General features: G+C 36.5%; 1 protein-coding gene across 3 annotated transcripts in view; it reads right to left on the reverse strand.

Moving 5' to 3' along the window:
* The window catches only part of GLI2 (GLI family zinc finger 2), a 395,398-nt gene that overhangs the window by 34,223 nt on the left and 341,261 nt on the right, over window positions 1–19,914 (reverse strand). For all 3 annotated transcript variants that reach the window (XM_051985726.1, XM_051985725.1, XM_051985727.1), the window contains 3 exons: window positions 11,093–11,294; window positions 6,989–7,202; window positions 2,721–2,834 (listed from right to left, as the gene is read on the reverse strand). In XM_051985726.1, the coding sequence (XP_051841686.1) occupies window positions 2,721–2,834; window positions 6,989–7,202; window positions 11,093–11,294 (530 nt within the window). The remainder of the gene's footprint in view (window positions 1–2,720; window positions 2,835–6,988; window positions 7,203–11,092; window positions 11,295–19,914) is intronic.

Here is a 19,914-nt window from a genome sequence, read left to right on the forward strand (position 1 = left end):
AGATGATTTTTCTTCACTTGCTTGAATACCCATTAAATGAAGGAAGTAGCTATGTTATTTGACTATTTTTACTTTCTTATATGGTCTCTGATTGGAAATGTGATTTTGGATTTGTCTGCAATATTAACAGGAGCATTTTCTATACTGGTCAAGAGGACACCTAAATTTGTCATGTAATCATGAGTTAAGTCATTAGTTCTCTTTGGCCCTCATCTCTTCTTCTGAAAAATGATAGGCTTGATCTACAATCTCTAAGGTTCTTTTTTGACTCTTTCATCCTATAATGTTAACTAGAAAGGAAGCTCGATTCAAACACTCTAATACAGTGACATAAAATTTCCAATCAAGTGTAATGTCAGAGTCTCTCCTAGGCACATGTTTTGATGCAAAGAAGGAGAATAGAACTTAACTTCACTGAGTGGCTGAAGATGGAGGGGGGTGGGGGGGAGAAGGGGAAAAAATCAGAGTAGAGAAAAAGGCACTTCTGCAAGCTAGACCTGCTTTTTTCACTCAAGCCAAGTGAGCTAGCTAGTTTCTGTCCAGAGCACTACAAGGAGCTACCTTCTGCTCTCCAGGGACAGATTTTTTAAAGCTTGTATTAAATTTAAAATGATCTTCAGATGACAACCAGAAAATGTTTTGCTTTTGGAATAGCCTCCTGGGAGAAGCATTTATTTGGGTTTTAAGAGGACAACTCCCAAATGAGATTAAATCCATAACTCCCACTGATTCCACTGGGACCAACAATGGAAGTTAAAGGCAGGATCTGACCACCCAGGATCTTATTTTGCCAAAATTCATTGGCTCACATTTAATGTTCAGATTCTGCTTTCAAAAGGAAAGGATATTGAAATTAAAGTCTCTTTAGTGAGCATTGATTTTAAGCAGAATGATAGAGAAAAACAGATCTTCTAAGATTCATTCCTGTTTAGTTCCTCAAAAGAGCCTGTTTTAGTTGATACATTCTTTCTGAAGTGTCATTATAAAGACAAATGCTGATATGTTAAAAAAACAAAAAGCAAAACCAGAAAAACTCACAGGAAAGTAGAAAGCAAGAAGTGTCATTATAAAGACAAAATGCTGATATGTTACAAAAAACAATACCAGAAAAACTGGCAAGAAAGTAGAAAGCATTGGATCATTATTAAACAGAACTGGTGAGAGGAGAAAGCTCTAGGAGTTTCTTGCTCCAAAGTCTTTAGAAATGGGATCAATGCCCATGTGTTTAGGATGACTTAAGTGCAAGCTGCCTGAGAAAATGACAAGATGTCTTCTAAAAATCCTCTATAGATTTAACTTTATGGATTTCCAAGAAAATTGTAAATAACTTTAAGTATATTTTTTAAAATTCTGAAATGATAGGAAGTAGTTTATAGATTAAAATACAGTTTCAGAAAAGGATATTAGTCCATCTAAAGATAGCAGAGAGAAATAAAAGCACTCGGGCACATGTGTTGAGTTTCCCTAATGCCTCAGTGTTAAAATTGTCCCAGGTTTGTTTGTTTGTTTGGTACCAAAAAAAAAAAAAAAGGAAAATTTTCTTTTACTTTCTTTTTCTCTTTAAGCAAAAAGAATACAAATTTGTCTTCAGAAGCAAAATTTTTACCTGGAACTAAACTCAAGCAAGAATTTGTCACATGAGTTATTGACAAATGCTTAAAATGAAAAGTGACCATTCCTTCTGAGTCCGAGATTTTAGAAGGTTAGATGACAGAGAAGGTTGGGGTTCAGATCTCATTTTGATTATATTTGGTTGGAAGGACCTGGGAGTAGTAAGAAAAGGTCCTGGTAAGGGTATGGCCCCAAGTTGGCTGGATGAATTTGTCAGGTTGTATGGTTTCTGATGTGTTTTGAGATTTCCCTCAGGAGACTTGCCTCCTTCCCCTAATCGTGCTGACTCTAGCATGTTTATCTTTCACTGATACGCTATCTTCATCAATTTTGCCAGCCCCTTGATGATGGCCAGCCTCACTGCACCCATGCATCATGCTGAGACCCACTTTAGATTCCGTGAGGGAAGAGGAATTTGTCACAAACACCTCTGTTCGCCTGACAATAACACAGCCCAATATTTCATGAAAATGAAGTGCCCAGAGCACGCCTGATAGTTTACAGTTGTGATAAAGGATGGTCCAATGGATTCAATTGGCGGCAGAGTAGCTCTCTGTGGTAAAGCAGGGGAAAGAAAGCAGAGGCTAGAGGGGCCTTCTGGGTGTCAAATGTGGTGTCCTTACTGCAAAGGCTGGTGTGACAAACAATCTCAACCTGAGCTGGGAAGGAACCCTGACTAAGAGCTTGGGACCCATGTTTCCTTTCCTCCATGATCTATGTCTGTTTAGAGACACAAGAACTGCTAGCTTTGCAGTCCTGGAAAGTCAAGTCAAGTAGTACACTTTCTGAGGTTACCCACATAAATGTCCCATCCCTCTTCCTTCCTGGGCCACACATCAGGCATCCAAATTCCCAAAGAAACAGCATTTCATTTAATGGATGGAAGCGGGTAAGAGTCTTTGACCAGCATGCTTGTGTGTAATTCCCACTAGGAGCTGGAGCTCTCTTGAAAATCAATATAAAACCAACCCACCAAAAAGGGAGGGGCAGTGTATCTGAGGTGGGAGCGTGCTATTGGTAAAATCTCTATCACTCTGCTACAATCTCAGGAATCTTGTTGGGGGAGGGGGGTAGAAAAAGGGCTTTGTAGCCTGGGAAGAAGGGGTTACCTGTGTCAGTGGGGATGCTGGTGTCAGCCCCTCAGTCTCAGTCTTGACTTTGCTGCGCTTGTTAATTACAGGATTGACCGTGCTGCTCACTGCTGACTCACTGCTTTGCTTGTTCTGGAGAGAGCAGAGGAGAACCCATGTCAGGGTCAAACTCTGAAAAGTCCAGGAAATGCAGCCAGCGACTGTTCGGCTGCAAGAGGTGATTGTCAGCAGTGGATAGAAGTGGGTGAATGGAGGAAGGGACTGGGAGATTTGTGGATCATCAATATTGTTTCTAAATAGGACTGCAGTGTTACAATGTACTTTCTTCAAAACAATCCCCATGAAATGGGAAGTACACATAGTATCAAAATTCCCATTTTACAGAAGAATAAGCTGAGACTCAGACTGGAGAATGACTTGTTCAAGGTCACAGAACTCTTAAGAAGCAGAGAAAATCCATGTCTAACTCTTAAGATGCATGCTCTCATGATAATTGTGGAAATTTGTATAGAAGAATTATACATGTTTAACATATATTGGATTACTTGCCGTCTAAGGGAAGGGGTGGAGGAAAGGGAGGGGAAAAATTTGGAACACAAGATTTTGCAAGGGTGAATATTGAAAATTATCCATGCATATGTTTTAAAAATAAAAAGTTTTAATAATAATTTTTTTTAAATTCATGCTCTGACCTGTGAGCCATGAAATGGGGGGAGGGCCCTTTGAACTCATAAGCAGGATTTTGGAATTGTCCTTTTGATAACCAAGCCCATGCATGCATTTCTCAATCTCTCTCTCTCTTTCTCTCTCTCTCTCTCTCTGTATGTGTGTGTGTGTCCATGTTTGTGCAAGCATGTCCATGAGGGAAGAGAAGAAAAGGGAAAGAGAGAAAGGCAGAGAGACTAGTAAATCAAAGGACAGATGACAAAAAGCCATTCTGTTTTTCTTTTCTTTTTCTTCCTTCCTTCCTTCCTTCCTTCCTTCCTTCCTTCCTTCCTTCCTTCCTTCCTTCCTTCCTTCCTTCCTATTCTCTTTTTAACTAATATACCACCTTTATCTAAAAAGTGACCTCAGAGGTCATCTAGATCACAGTTTTTAAACTATGGTTGGTGACCCTATTTGATTTGTTATCAGTAAATGTTTGCTTTGTATACCTATTTTATATATCTATATATCTAGGGTCTTGTAAAAATTTCTCAGGTGAAAAAGATTTGCAAGTGGCAAAAGTTTAAGAAGCCCTAACTAGACAATCCTGGATATGAACAGAAGTCTCCACTATGACATGCTCAGGAAATGGTTATCCATTTTAAAATGTCAGGTAAGTGGGGACCCACTACTTTTCAAGGTAGCTTAGTCTACCTTTGGACATCTCTGATTGTCAGGAAGCAGTTTTCTGTTTTTAAATTAAATCATGGTATAATCTATCTCTTAATTTTGTTCCTGGGGCAACACTGAACAAGGTATATCCCTCTACCATATAACAGCCCTTTAAATATTTGAAGACAGTGATCATATTTCCCTTCATTCTAGTCTTCCTTAGCTTAATATCCCTAGTTCTTTAAAACCAGTTCTAATGTCATGATGTCCAGTCATCTCACATTTTGATTACCTTTCCTCCAATGAACATATCCCAAAATTCATTTCGGTTGACAGATGAGAAAATTAAGGCAAATGTCTCTGCTCGTGTCCACTCCACATCTCTACTCCAAAGCTTTTTTCTCCCATGACCATGGGAATTTAAAAAATTAATTAAAGGGTAAGTTGTGAAGAGATGATAGTAACTCCTTACAGACATCTTGACAATTTTGCAGAGTTCCTAGAGTGACCTTGAAAGCAAGAGAATAGTCCATCCTGGTCTTTACTCAGTACTGGCTAGGACTGACCAAGAGCCCAGCAGCTTTTTCCCATGTGGCATTCAAACTTATGTGGTATCTTAGATATTGATAGAAATTCACATAATAGAGACAGTCAGATAGACTATTTTGAGTTTCAGAGAGATATTTTTTGAGTTAGCATAGAGAGAGAAAGACTGTCAGAATGAAGGTAAGGAAAATTCTTGTGCAGACTGGGACCTGGACTAAGTACATAAACAAAATTTTCCTTGCTCACTTGAATCCCCCAAATTTTTAATAAGATCAGATTCTGCTTGTTGTTCAACTATTTCAGTCATATCCAGATTTTTCATGACCCCATGTGATGTTTTTTGACAAAGATACTGAAATGGCTTGCCATTTCTTTCTCTAACTCACATATGAGGAAACTGAAGCAAATGGAATTAAGTGACTTACCCGGGTCACACACCATATAATCTTAGGACATCATATATCTTAGGACAGATTTGAACAAAGATGAGCTCCTGACTCTAGATCAGTCACTGTACTGTACCACTTAGCTGCCTCTCAGATCCTATAGACCGTTATCAAAAAAAGTTCCCCAACAATTCATTGGCAAGCTTCATTAGGTTGATCCTAGGGCCAGCTGATAAAGGATAATAAATTTAGATCTGGGAGTGAGTATAGAATCTACCAAGTCTAATTCTCTAATTTTACAGAGAAAGAAACTGAGATAGAGAGAGAATTATTTATTAAGTACCTATCTGCAGATGCTATGCTAAATACTTTACAAATATTATCTCATTTGAGAATGAGTTTCAGTGACTTGATCAAAGTCACACAATGAGAAAATATCTGAGGTGGGATTTGAACTCATATGTTCTTGGCTCAAATTGCCACTTAACTGCCCATTCAAAACCACTTTCCTTCTGCCAGTCAATACCTCTACCACCTCAATAATAAAGTATCAGTATTCTTCTATTTCCTCATCTCCCCACATTGATTTGAAATGCCAAAATACTTTTCCTTCTCTCTTTTCTTTCTCTATAACTAAGAGAATTTTAAGGAATAGCTTGTATTCTTATAAATTTGAGTCAACAGAAGAAAGAGAACATTATACATAGCAACAACAAGATTAGATGATGTTCAATTCTGATGGATATGGTTCTTTTCAAAATCGAAGTGATTCAGGTTAGTCCCAGTAGTCTTGTGTTGGAGAGAGCCATCTGTACTCAGAAAGAGAACTGTGAGGTCTGAGTCTGGATCACAATATAGTATTTTCACTTTTTTATTATTGTTTGCTTGCATTTTTTTTCTTTCTCATTTTTTCCCTTTTTGATCTGATTTTTCTTGTGCAGCACAATAATTGTAGAAGTATATATAAAATTGCACATGTTTAACATATATTGGATTACTGGTTGTCTAAGGGAGAGGTGAGAGGGAGAAAAGGAGAAAAAATTGGAACACAAGGTTTTACAAGGGTGAATATTGAAAACTATGCCTATATTTGAAATTAAAAAAACTTAAAAAATAAAAATAAATTTGAGTCAGTTCTTTATATATTTTAGAAATGAGGCCTTTATCAGAAACACTGGCTGTAAAAAAATTTCCCCCAGATTTCTGCTTTCCTTCTAATCTTAGCTGCATTAATTTTATTTGTTCAAAATTCTAGGAATCCTTCCTCTCAACCTGGTGGGATCTAAACCAATTTTTTATTTATAAAATCAGCAGATCTAGAAGCTGTCTCTTTCCCTATATCTTCCAATTCTATTATCCTCATGACACCTAATGTTCTCAGTTCTAAAAATCTCTTAGTTGAACTAGAGAACATTCAGGTCAGGACCTATGTAGTTGGGCATAAGTTGTACACAACCTTTAATCAGCACTGAGGAAAATGGAAGTGAGCCCTTGGAGTATTATTAGACTTAGAAGGCAAGTAAATCAGAAAGTTTTGGGAATTTTCCCCTAAAATGTATACAAATATGATAAGTGACTGGGGGCAGACTGGCTTATAAATTGGGGGCTATAATTCAGAACATTATAAAATCCTTTCCAGCTCTCATAACAATTCTTTACAGTTGTACAATGCATGTTTTATGTGTTTTAAAGTGTTTTCAGAACAATCATTTTTTTTCATTCTCACAAATTGAACAAAAGTAGAAATTATTTTATCATTGTTTCACAGATAAAGAAACTGAGTTCCAAAGAGATTACATGACTTTTCAAGGAGAACTGGGGCTAGAATTCAGTTTTCCTGATTCTAGTCTAGTATTCTTTCCACACTTTACAAATCATCTATATCAGGAAATTCTAAGTAACTGGCATCCCAAGAAAAAGTCCAAAATAAAGCTTGACTGATTCTATAAGGCTTCTTCTCCTACAGGTAAAAAAAAGACAAAACATTTTTTTTTTCCATTTTAGCCTTGGATACCTTCTCCCTTTCCAGCATCCTACCTGGTTTGAATCAGCTAGGCAGTTGTTGCTGTTGCTGAGCTGTGTTGGTGTGGGGTTGACTGAGATGACCGCCATGTGCTGCCTGCTAGGAAAGGTGGGAGAGGGTTGGATTAAGGGTGGGGTGTGTCCAAAGGCTGAGCTCAGTCCCCTTTGCTGACTCAGGATCTGCTGATAGGCCACTGGATTGATGGGGTGGGGGAAAGTGAAGGCTGGGCTGCAACAAAAAACATGAATTGATCAATTAATTACTGAATCAATTAATCAAATATTAGATTCCTACTATAAGCCAAGTATACAAAATAAAAAACAGCTCAAGACTTATACATTATATTATGAGAGACAACATATATATCTAAGGATATTCAAAATAAATATTTAATACATAATTTGATACAATAATTTAAACATTAAAACAAGATAATTTTGGAGGAGAAAAGCACGAATATCTGGGAATATCCTAAAAGGTGGAAGGCAAAAAGTCCCATGCTTAAGTTAAGTTTTGAAAAAAAACAACTAGGGATACTAAGAAGAAGTGGTGAGGAGGAAATACTTCTTGGTAAGAAGTTATCATTTTGGAACAATGGAGAAAACCTGTAGCTGATCTTATAGCAGCCAGATTATGGCAGAAATATTTCCCTCATGGGAATTATCCTTGAATAAATCCTCCCCAAACCCTGTTTTTATTAGGTCACTTCTCAGATCAACAACCCACAATAACTCCTTATTTTCTACTCAATCAAGTTCCAATCCTTTTGCTTGTCTCTGAAGGTCCTCTATGTTTCTGTTGCTGAACCTATCTATTGCTGTTCTTTTCCTGTCTCTCCCTACCCCTCCTGCAATTGGTTTCCACAACATAGCTTGCATATGCCACCGTTCCTTTGTGTTTTTTGCTCTTTTGTTGCTTCATCTGGAATTTCCTACTTCCTACAATCTTATTTACATCTTCTTTCTAAGGCTCAGCTCAAAACCTTTTTATTCCAGTAAGCCTTCCCCTCCCTTATTGGTTCCAACTTATATTGATCAATCTCTTCCTTTTCTGAAGTCTTATTTTAAAAAGTCCAGTTCTTTTTGCTACACAATTGTTTTCTAAATGTGACTTTCATCTCTTTAGTATATTATTAATGCCTTGAGAATATAGGATGATAGTATCAGATTTAGAATTGGAAGAACTTTAGAAATATGATTTAATTCTCCCCCTCATTTTATAGACAAGGAAACCAAAGCCCAGGGGTTAAATAACTTGACCAAAATTACACAGTTTATAAGTTACATCCTTTATAGCTCTTTGATTATATTACATGCTGGACACATGGTTGATGATAAATAAATACTTGTTGGTTGGTTGACTGACTCATAATGAAGATGCAATTAGTCTCCATAGTTATCAGGCAGTGTACTACTGAAATGTCAAGCTATAAAAATCACATTGCAAATAGAGATTTTCATTGTCCAGGGATTGAGGGGGTCCTTTTCTTTTTCTTTTCTTTTCTTTTCTTTTCTTTTCTTTTCTTTTCTTTTCTTTTCTTTTCCTTCCTTCCCTCCTTTCCTTCTTTCTTTCTTCCTTCCTTCCTTCCTTCCTTCCTTCCTTCCTTCCTTCCTTCCTTCCTTGCTTTCCTTCCTTCCTTCCTTCCTCCCTCCCTCCCTCCCTCCCTTTCTTCTTTCCTTCTTCCTCCCTCCCTTCCTTCCTTCCTTCCTTCCTTCCTTCCTTCCTTCCTTCCTTCCTTCCTTCCTTCCTTCCTTCCTTCCTTCCTTCTTTCCTTCCTTCTTCCTTCCTTCCTTCCTTCCTTCCTTCCTTCCTTCCTCCTTCCTTCCTTCCTCCCTCCCTCCCTCCTCCTTCCTTCCTTCCTTCTTTCTTTCTTTCTGCTGAGGCAACTGGGGTTAAGTGACTTGCCCAGAATCACACAGGAAGTGTTAAGTGTCTAAGACCATATTTGAATTCAGGTCCTCCTGACTTCAGTGCTGGTGCTCTATCCATTGTGCCATCTAGCTGCCCCAAGGGGGTCCTTTTTATGGAATATCACAGAAGACAGAATTATCTTGTGTATTTTATATGAATCACTGAGTTTCAGAGAATTTAGATGCATAAAAAATAAACAAAATACACTCTTAAAATGATCCAGATAACTGGATCTTGCATCACTGAGACACTTCAAGGCTCTTAGAGCCATCACTTTGGATATGTTACCACTGTATGATTCTGCAAAAGTGAAATTGCTGAAGATGAAATTGGGTCTGTGTTGCCTTTGACACCCCCTAAAAGTGGCTTATTTGTACAAATGTTATCAGTTTATTTGCATATTGTTTTCTTTTTCAGAAAAGTCCAGAATAAATACCATAAGTAAGATCATAGTTTCAGAGCTAAAAGGAATCTTAGAAGCCTATAACCTAGTCCAAGCTCCTAATTTTATAGATTTTGAAACTGGTTAAGTAAATTGGACAACTTCACATAACTAGTAAAAAAAAATTTTTTTTAATCCTCAAACATTTGATCATTTGAATTTTTAGCTGCTTGATACATAGTTCTCTGTGCCTGGCTATAAACTGTTGGTACCAGAGGTAGTTGTAAGCATGGAACTTATCTCACACTCTAATTAAAAAGCAAAACAAATAAACAACATAAAAAAAAATCTTTTCAGACTTTTGCATGTTTTGCCCTGGCTGCAAAATCTACTCATTAACCCTTAACCCTTCTCACTTGTCTTCTACCCACAAGCCACATTGGTTCTTCTTTTCGTTTCAGTTCTCTGGGCTAAGAGTATACAAAGGTCTGCTAATACTGAGTACACAAAGTTTTTCATTAAGCCAAACAAAAAAAGAATAAGGAAAGGAGGGATGACTTACTAAATTTAATTTAGTTTTCCCTACCTGGTTTTATTTAAGCCTTACTTCCTAATTTTCCTTAGAATCTGCAATGTGATTTTTTTTTTCTTCTGGATCATACAGGCCAAAGCTAGGTAGGAGGATGTGAAGGTATGGGGACAGAACATTGCATTTCTATCAGTTCCTACCTCAGAGCTCTCACAAATGTCCTTTCCTCTCCCCACCACGTATATGAAACTGAGATAGCCTTTATTTCTCTTCTAAAGCATGAGGTGAGAACAACATAGAGATCTTGACATTCTATATGTGAGAACAGAAAGAGGGGGCTCCAGCCATTTAGCTACTATCATCTTGTTTCCCATATTACAGAAGAACATGTCTGATGGAGATTCTTGCCTACATCACTACTTCAGGTACCATTTATAACAGCTGAGCCGGACTCCCAAGAATAACTGATAATGGATTATAATCGATTTTACCTTCAGGTCAAAGAGCAGAAGTTCATTAAGGTTCCTAGCATTTTTTATTGTCTCCCTGCTCTTCAGACTCTGAAGAATAAGTTGACTTTTTTTTAGTCTAATGTGTTATGAAGTGAGATTCTTAATAAGAGAATGACCAAAGACTACACAGACAGGAAGGGAGGAAGAAAGGCGGATTCTTAATAAAATTTTGTCAATAGGATTTGGACAGGTAGTTTGTTATATAATACAATGGGATATTTGTTATTGGGATAGAGAATTTCTTAGTGTAAATTCTATGGTTACGGTCCAACAGACAACCTGGCAGCTTAATGACCCAGTTAATATTCAGTGGAAATTAAAACACCCACCTGGGGTGTGTACCTTATTTCATAATTGTATCTCTTGTCATGGACTTGGCCAATTTCACCATTCACATTAAAAGGGAAGAGTATAGATTCAAAGGTAGATTTTACCCCTACCCCCACCCCAATAAGTCAGAAGTGAGGATGAATTCCACAAAAGGCTATTGGATTCTTTATCAATAATCTTCAAGGAAACATTAATGGGAAAAGTTACTTTTATGCTGATCTGTAAAAGCATTTGCTGTCCATCTTCCACAGTTCAAAGAACCAATTAAATACCACTCCCACCATATTCCCCCAGACCAAAGCTTCTGATCTCTGAGGTATAGCAGTTAAACTTACTGAATTAGACTGGCACCTGAAAACTTGCTCCCCTGACTCTGGAGATTCCCAAGTTCAAGAGGTACTAGGTATTAATCCCTTAACCAAAGATCAAATATGCGCCATTCTCTCTCTTTTACCTGATTGCCCCTGCAGACAGATGCCCATAAGAACCACTAGCTGCTGAACTGCTTCGGGAGTTATTAATGTAAGCCACCAGAGAGTTCGGAGAGGTCCTAATCATTGTCTGGAGATCAATGCTGGCGTCTGAGAGCGGGGAGATCGACAGAGCCCGCTTGCGACTTAACCTTGGGGTCACCCGGGGACTGGAAAATCTGGACACTGCAGAAGAAAAAGCAAAGGCAGAGCTAGTTAGTCTGAAATGCTTTCTGTGGGGATGAAAGAAGAACCTTTAAAACAAACCACCCAGTCAATTAACTTAAATTCAACAAACATTAAGTGCTTGTTACATGCCAGGTACTGTCTTCAGTGCAAGGCATATAGGGACAAAAACAAAGAAGTCCTTGACCTTATGGAGTTTACTTTATACAAGAAGGCATAAGACCCAGTCCCTGCCAAACAACAGAGACTCTATTAAAAGAATATGTAGTTATAGCTAGTATTTATTTTGTGTTTGAAGGTTCACAAAACAATTTATGAATATTATCTCACTTAAAACTCACAACAACCTTGGAAGAAAAGTGCTACAGTTATCCCCGTTTTAAGATGGGGGACTGAGGCAAACAGGCAAATTCTAGGACTTGCCTAAGGTCACATAGCTATTAAATGTCTGAGGATGAATTTGAAATCAAGCCTTCTTGCTTCTAAGTACAGTGTTGAAGGCACTGCTTCACTCATCTGCAGATGTGCTGGATCATATATAAGCCTGAATTTTTATAATATATGTTATAATAATACTTTCCATTTCCATAGTGTTTAAGGTTTACAAAATGCTTTCCTTTTTTCCCAGTAGTCCTAAGAATTAAGTACAGTTACACATAGGAACCGGAGTCTCAGAGTTTAAACCACTTGCTTATAGTTACAGAGATGTTAAATGGTGGAACAAGTATTGAATTCAAATAAATTGACTGTCAATGTTGAGGTATTTTCATTAAGCAAAGCTCAAACTTGTCTCTCTTCAACTCTGGCTCTTGAAAACTAATAGCATCCTTTGCATCTTCTCAAATCATCATTAGTTCTTGAGGATCCAGAACTATTCTATGCTATCTTTCCTTTTTATTTTAGCAAATAAGATGCACTAATAAGTATCAATTGTTTGAACTCAGGTTCTTCTGATTCCAGGGCTGGTATGATATCCACTGTACTACCTACTTGCCTTAGTACAATACACTTCTAATGCTTATGCTTCCAAATGAAAACTTCACTTTTATAAGTTACAGATTCATAGAGCTGGAAGACACTAGAGAGATCATTCAGTCTAACCTCTTCCCTGTTCCTCCCATTTTACAGGTGAAAAAACTGAGACTTCAGCCTTCTTTAAATCTCAATTAAAATTTCTTCCACCAGGAAACTTCACCATTTTTTTTTTTTTACTAGAATTCTTAAGTCTGGTGCCTTTATTTATTCATTTTTCCTATTTATCCCATCTATTGTTTGCTTTGTATATATTTCTTTGTTGTCTCCCCCCATTAGATTGTGGGAAAGGATTATCTTTGCCTCTTTTTTGTATCCTCAGTGCTTCACAAGGTACCTGACATATATTATGAACTTAATAAATGTTTATTGCTGATTGACTGACTAGAAAGATTCCCAAGGCTATCAAGGTAGTAGAAAAGTTTAGACCAGAACATGGTTCTCCCAAATCTCTATCAAGTACTCTTGCCTTTTCACCACAATTTCTTCTGATGCTTGCTCTGCTTAATAAGGACAGAAAACAGTGTTAAAAGAAGCAAAATAAAATGATTTAGGTTTTCTCTGTTAGAATTTTCCCAATTAGAATTAGAATACTAGGTCTGGAATCAGGAAAAACTGAGTTCAAATTCAAACTTAATCATTTATTAGTTGTAGGACTGGGTAAATTATTTAATCTCTGCCTGCTTCAGCTTTCTCATCTCAGTGTGATGAGAATATTTACTTCCCAGACTTGTGAGGATAAAATGAAAGAATCTTTGCAAAGTGCTTTCCCAATCTTTAAGTACTAATCGTCATCATCCAGCATGAAAATTTCTGGAGGGTAAGGTCCATAACAAATGTTGACTTTTCTGACCCGCTACAACACCCAGCATATACATAATTGATACTCACTAAATCTTTGTCAATTATTAAATTGTGCTTATACAATTTATGTTTTTTAGTCTAACTATCTTTTAAAATATTCTCATATCTAAAAAGACCTAATTGGCAGAGAGTTTATCATATTATTGAACATTTGAAACCTTCTCAATAATTTGAATACCTTTCCTTTATAATAACACTTATTTAATTTAATTATGATTTTGTTGATGCTTGTTTGGAAAAGCAGAAACAACATGGTTTAGTAAAAATCCCTTGGAAATAAGAATCAGGTGACCTTAGTTCTTCAGTTCTATGTATTACTGGGGGCAAGTTAATTCACTTCATATATCAAATAAAGGAATTGATTTCCTCTGGATCTACCATTTTTGGACTTAGCTAACCAAAATTTTTAACTCCTACGGATTTCACCCAAACAGAGGGGAACATAACTTAGTGGCTACTGATGCTATAAATGTTTGATTATACCTTAGAAAAAACTGAGTGAGAGAAGAAATAAAGTGCTTTGCTATTGTTCCATCAGGAGATGGTCAACCTAATATCAGTATAAAATAAACAGTAACCCTGGGAACTGTTACATATAGAAGAAAGTTGAAACAATGATAGGGGTATTGTATAACAGCAACTGCGAACAAAAGAGTTTAGGATTTGCATGGAATTAGAAAAAGGGGATACAAATAGTTAGAATTTCAGAATCACTCTTCCTAAGAGAAAAATATATGCCATACAGCCCACTGACAAATATAGAGATGTGCTTAGCACATTTATCTTTATCGAGAAAAAGGCGGGCTAACCAAGCCAACACCTTAGTTTGATTACTATGATCTTTTATCATTTATATCTCCTTGTTCTGGCTCTTGATCTTTAAGCCACCTTCTGATCTTCATTCAGTTTACCAAAAAGGTTTCTCTCTTCATATTAGTAGTTTATAAATATGGAGGTAAAAGGATTCTTTGAGATCAAGTCCAACTCCTTTTTTATTTAAGAAGAGAAAATTGACAATTTTAATGACTTGCCCATTTAAGTCACATAGGTAGTAAATGTTGAAGGCAGGTTTGAACCCAGGTTCTTTTATGCCATTGTGTGACTGCCTCTGGGAGATAGTTGACTAACTCACATATTCCAATTCCCATGAAAACAGCACCATTTTCCCCTATAAATTAATAAACTGGCATTTTGGTTTATAAATCCATCTCATGTGACTATGGTTATCATGAATCAACTTCCCAGGACCTAATTACCCTTAAATGAACTAATGAAATTTGGTTTCTAAATAGGTTCTTTACTCATAATGACCTTAGGAGATAATTAGTCCAGAAAAAGCCACCCCTTAAACAGGCCAAAGCTAATACTTGGTTCTTCTCTTTCACTGGCTGAACCGCATGCTTAGAATACTCTCATTTCTCCTCTCTGCCTTCTTCCTTTAAGACTCAGCTTCTATCACAAGTCTTTCATGGTCCTCCTTAATACTTTCTCTCACATATCTTATTTTTATATTGTCTTTATATTGCCTTCCCCATTAGAACGTGAGCTCCTTGAGAACAGGGATTCTTTTTTTTTTTCTTTGTGTCCCTAGTACTTTGCACAGTACCTACTATTTAGTAGAAACTTAATAAATGCTTGCTGATTCAATTTGACTTTTATTCATATCCTATGGGGGGGTTATAATATAGCTAATTATGATTTTACGGTAATATATAGGTTCACAGGAATGTTTTAAAGCATGCTATTGGATCCCCTAGTTTTATAAAGAAACTTAAGTCCAGAGAGCCAAGTGCCAACCCAAGTTATACAGTAAGTAAATATTACAACTGATATTCAAATCTAGGTTTTAAAATTCAAGATTTAGCCCTTATTTCTACTACACTATGTTTCTGAACATGTTTTGTGCCTCAGTGCTAGATGACAAACTCAATAAAAGCAGGTATATTTTAATTATCTTTGTAAATTCCCCTGGATATTTAGCAAAGTGCTTTGCTGAAAACAGGGTACTTATATCATTCCTTAATGAAGGAATGTTCAGTGCTACTTGAATAAGTCAGTCTAGAATTATCTTGTAGAGAGAGAGCTTTTCCTTAGCCTGTTGCTCCCACCTCCAGAAATAAAAGTGGGTATGCAGGGCACCCAGGGACAGCAGATGTCACATGGCTCTTAGCATGGCTTCCATTGTTAAAAACACCAGCTAATCAAGAGTCTTGGCTGGCCTCCCGATGCTCTTGGCCAGCAGATTGGGTGAATGGTTGAGGTTTTTAGCCTTTAAACGGTCGGCCCTTTTAGGGATGCAGAGAGAATTAGAAAGACAACAAAAGGCCTTTCCATTGATTATGAATGAGAGGTTGGGAAAGGAAGCCAACTTACACAAGGTGCATTTGGGACTTGCTGAAGACTTGCATGAGCTTGTGTGGGAGGAATAGAAAGGGAAGGAAGTACTTGCACTATGCTGAGTAATCAATTCATGAGAATGTTGAGACTCTGGGAACTTGGAAATAAAAGTATATTTAAACACACACACACACACACACACACACACACAATCTGACAGCTCAGAGTTTAGGCTCTCATCTCTCATCAGCTGCAGTTTGTGGCTTATTATCAATAGTTATTCTGTAGAAAAAAGCTATTGACCCTTCCCCCCCCCCCCCATACTACTCTCCAGCTCTGCTGTGACTCCCATAGTATCATCATGTTATACTTTTGAATAGTTCCTTTCCTTCAAGAGGGGCAAATTTTATTCCTGCTTCTCTCATTTGGAAAACTAAGCAGCCTTGAAATCATTTGTAAGTATAATGCTGACCTTCTCAAACTTTCAACTGGCCCAGTGGATTTTCTTTGTTCTTCTCCCTTTTTCCCTTTCTCTATCCCTAACCTCCCACATTTATGCCTTTATCTCCTTCCTCACAGTTTCCTGTCTACTTTTCACCTCTTTCTCTTTCTCCCAGGATTCCCAGGCTCTCAGGAAAAGTCTCTGCCTCTCTAAAAATTACAGTATATCTTTCACTGAATTCCTAAATATACACTCCATTCCATTAAGAATAAGCTTCTTACTTTCTCTTCTCATCTTTGTACCACTGATACTGATAAAAATTCCTGATTGTGCATAAATGCATGTGTATGCTCACCCCCCACCCCAAGTAAACAACCTCTTTCCTCTTTATGCAATGAAATCCCCCAAATCCTTTCAAGTTCTGCTCAAGTTCTGTGACATCTTCCTCAACTCACCCAACTTATTCCTTTCTCCTTTCAATACACAGAATACTTGTTACTTTTACTATTCTTTGGGCAATAATACCTTACTAGCTTCAATTCTGGGATTGTTATTTGACCCTTCTACTGTCTTGGCTTTCCAAATAGCCTGTAAACTCCTGGAGTCAGGAATAACTGACTGAGTTCAAATATGACCTCAGACACTTAACTAGCTCTGTGATCCTGGGCAAGTAATTTAATCTATAAAATAGAGAATAAAAAGATTAACACCTTCCTCTCAGAGTTATTGGGAGGATCAAATGAGATCCTATTTACAAAGTGCCTTGCAAAACTTAAAGCATTATAAAAACTATATTTTCCCCTCATTTTCTCTCTCTTTCACTGAACCTATCACAGTGGCCCTTTTTACTTTTACATTCATAGTACTTTTTACATTCAAGCTTTCATTTATTATATCTCATTTTCTTCATTTTATAGAAGAGGCAATTGAAGATCAGAGGTGGTCAAATGGATTGCCCACACTACACAGCTAGTTGGCATTTGAGCTGGGTAAAACTCAAACCTTGATCTTCCTGACACTAAGCCCATGTTCTATCCATTAGGCCATACCATTTTTCTAGGATTACAGGCCTAGAACTAAAAAAAGATTTAAAGATCATCTAGTCTAGACTCTTCATTTCACAGAGGACAATGAAACCCAAAGAGATTAAATGACTTATTTGCCTGAGAACACACAATTATTAAGTGGCAGAGGCAGGAATCAAATCCAGTCCTTCTGAAATTTTAAACCTAGTACTTTTTGAACTATGCCTCATTGTTGAATGACAAAATAAATAGTCACAAATAGTCATCATATTATCTTGTACACAGTATGGATTTAGTCACTCACAAGGATTCAACATGGAATCAGAAGGGAAATGGGAAAGAAAGAAAAGAAGGAAGAAAGGAAGGAAGGTAAAAAAAAGACTGATAGAAGAAGGGAGGAAGGGAGGGAGAGAAGAAGGAAGGAAAGAAGGAAGGAAGCAAGCAAAAAAGAAAGGAAGATAGAAAGAAACCAAGAAAATAAAAGAAAGAATATATTAAAGGAGAAATTAGTTCTAAGCAAAAAAAATCGACAAAAGCAAATTTTAAAATCCTCAAAATTCTTAAGGATGCACAAAAATATTTTTAGTATCTTTTTTTGTTATGCCAAAAAATTAGGAATCTGAGGAGTTACCCAATCATCTGGGAAAAGGCTGAGTAGGTTGTGGTAGGTGAGTATAATGGAACACTATTGTGCTTTAAGAAATAATGAAGGGAGTGGTTTTGGAGAAATCTAAAAAGAATTGCATAAATTGATGCAAAAAGAAGTGAACAGAACTAGAACAATAACAGTACTATTGTAAGTACAAGCATACTTTGAAAGACTTAGGAACTCTAATCAACACAATGATAAATTAGTATTCCAGAGAAAAGTTGGAAAAAATGTGGAAAAATTAGGACAAGAATTCATTATTGATAGAACTGTGAACTGATCCAACTATTTTGAAGAGCAATTTGGAACTATGCCCAAAGGACAATCAAACTGTATATGCCAAGGGTATATTTTTATCCAACAATATCACTATCAGATCTGTATTCCTAAGAGATCAAAAAAAAAAAAAAAAAAGGAAAAGAATCTACATTTAAAAAAATATTTGTAGCAACTTTTTTTTGGTAGTGGCATAGAATTGGAAATTGAGGGAATGCCCATCATTGAGAAATGGCTGAACAAGCTGTAATATATGAATGTAATGGAATACTATTGTGCAATAAGGAATGATGAACAGGCAAATTTCAGGGAAAAAAAAAAAACCTGTAAAGACTTATGTGAACTGATGCAAAATGAAATGAGCAGAACCAAGAAAACATTGTGCACAGTAACAGTATCACAAATGATCAACTATGATTATTCAGTCCTTCTCAGTAATAGAATGATCCAAGACACGTGCAAAGGACTCTCAAAGGAAAAGGCTATTTACATCCAGATAAAGAATTTCTGAACCCTCAATGAAAATTGAAGCATACTTTTCCCACTTACTCTATTCTTTTTCATATTTCTTTCTTTTGATCTTTTTCTTCCTTCACAATTGTGACTAATATGGAAATATGTTCTTCATGACAGCATATGTATAACTTATATCAATGTCCACCATTTTTGGAAGAGAGGAAGAAGAGGGAGAAAAATTTGTAACCCAAAATATTGTTAAAATGAATGCTAAAGAACCAGGAGATCATTATACACTGCAACAAGATTATACAATAATCAGTTCTGATAGATGTGGTTCTTTTTAACAATGAGATGATTGAGGCCAGTTCCAATGATCCTGTGATGAAGACAGCCATCTATATCCAGAGAGAGAACTGTGGGAATTGAGTGTGGATCACTTCACATTTTCACTCTTTTTGTTCTTGTTTGCTTCATTTTGTTTTCTTTCTTATTTTTTCCCTTTTTGATCTAGTTTTTCTTGTGTAGCAAGATAATTGTATAAATATGTATACATATATTGGATTTAGCATATATATATATTTTAACACATTTAACATATTTTGGATTATTTGCTATCTAGAGGAAAGGGTGGTGGGAAGGGGAAGAAAATTTGGAACAGAAAGTTTTACAAAGGTCAATGTTGAAAAACTATCCATGCATATATTTTGAAAATAAAAAGCTTTAATAAAAGCTAAAAATTGTATTGGGAAAATAAAATGCCATTTTTTAAAAAAGGGGGACTACTCTGTTTTGGTTTTAAAACCCTTTACATCTATTTTTATAGTCTTTTTTTACTTTCTTCTTCTCCACATACTCTGCTATGCAGTGAAACTGGTCTTTTTACTATTCTTCATATAGGTAATTCTGTCTTGACTTTGTTCCAACTTTTTCATTGTTTATCTTGCATGCTCGGTTATTTTCTCTCCTCAGTTGTCCCTCCTGGCTTTTCTAGCTTTAAGATTCAGTACAAATCTAGTCTTCTACAGGAGTCCTTAATAAGTCATTTTTTAACTTTACATATCTCTTGTATATATACAGTTGTTTGTATGTTGTTTCCTACATTAGAATATGAGTTCCCTAATAACAGGTGTGGTGTTTTGCCTTTCTTTTTTATTTCTAATTCTTAACAGAGTGCCTGACATTCAGTTAACTCTTAATAATGCTTGTTGACTGACTGACTGACATTTGGACAGGAAGAGAGCAGTAGAGAGGTCATTCTACAATATGCTTTATATAGAGAGCAGTGGGAAAAGCCCAAAATGAGTGGAGGGATATATGGTATGTTCACGCACTATAAACAGATTGCCTTGACTAAAGAGAATTCAAGTAAGGGAGCAATAGGAGATAAGACTGGGGTGAATTGTTTGCTGATTCATTCATCCATCCATTCAACAAATATTTGAGTACCTACATAACCTATAGTCTCTGAGTAATTTTAAAATGTTATGAGGAAAAAAAAAAACCTGATAACTTCTACTGATCTTTAATTACCAATTT

This window comes from Antechinus flavipes, chromosome 3 (assembly GCF_016432865.1).
Source record: "Antechinus flavipes isolate AdamAnt ecotype Samford, QLD, Australia chromosome 3, AdamAnt_v2, whole genome shotgun sequence".
In the NCBI taxonomy this organism is placed as follows: domain Eukaryota; kingdom Metazoa; phylum Chordata; class Mammalia; order Dasyuromorphia; family Dasyuridae; genus Antechinus; species Antechinus flavipes.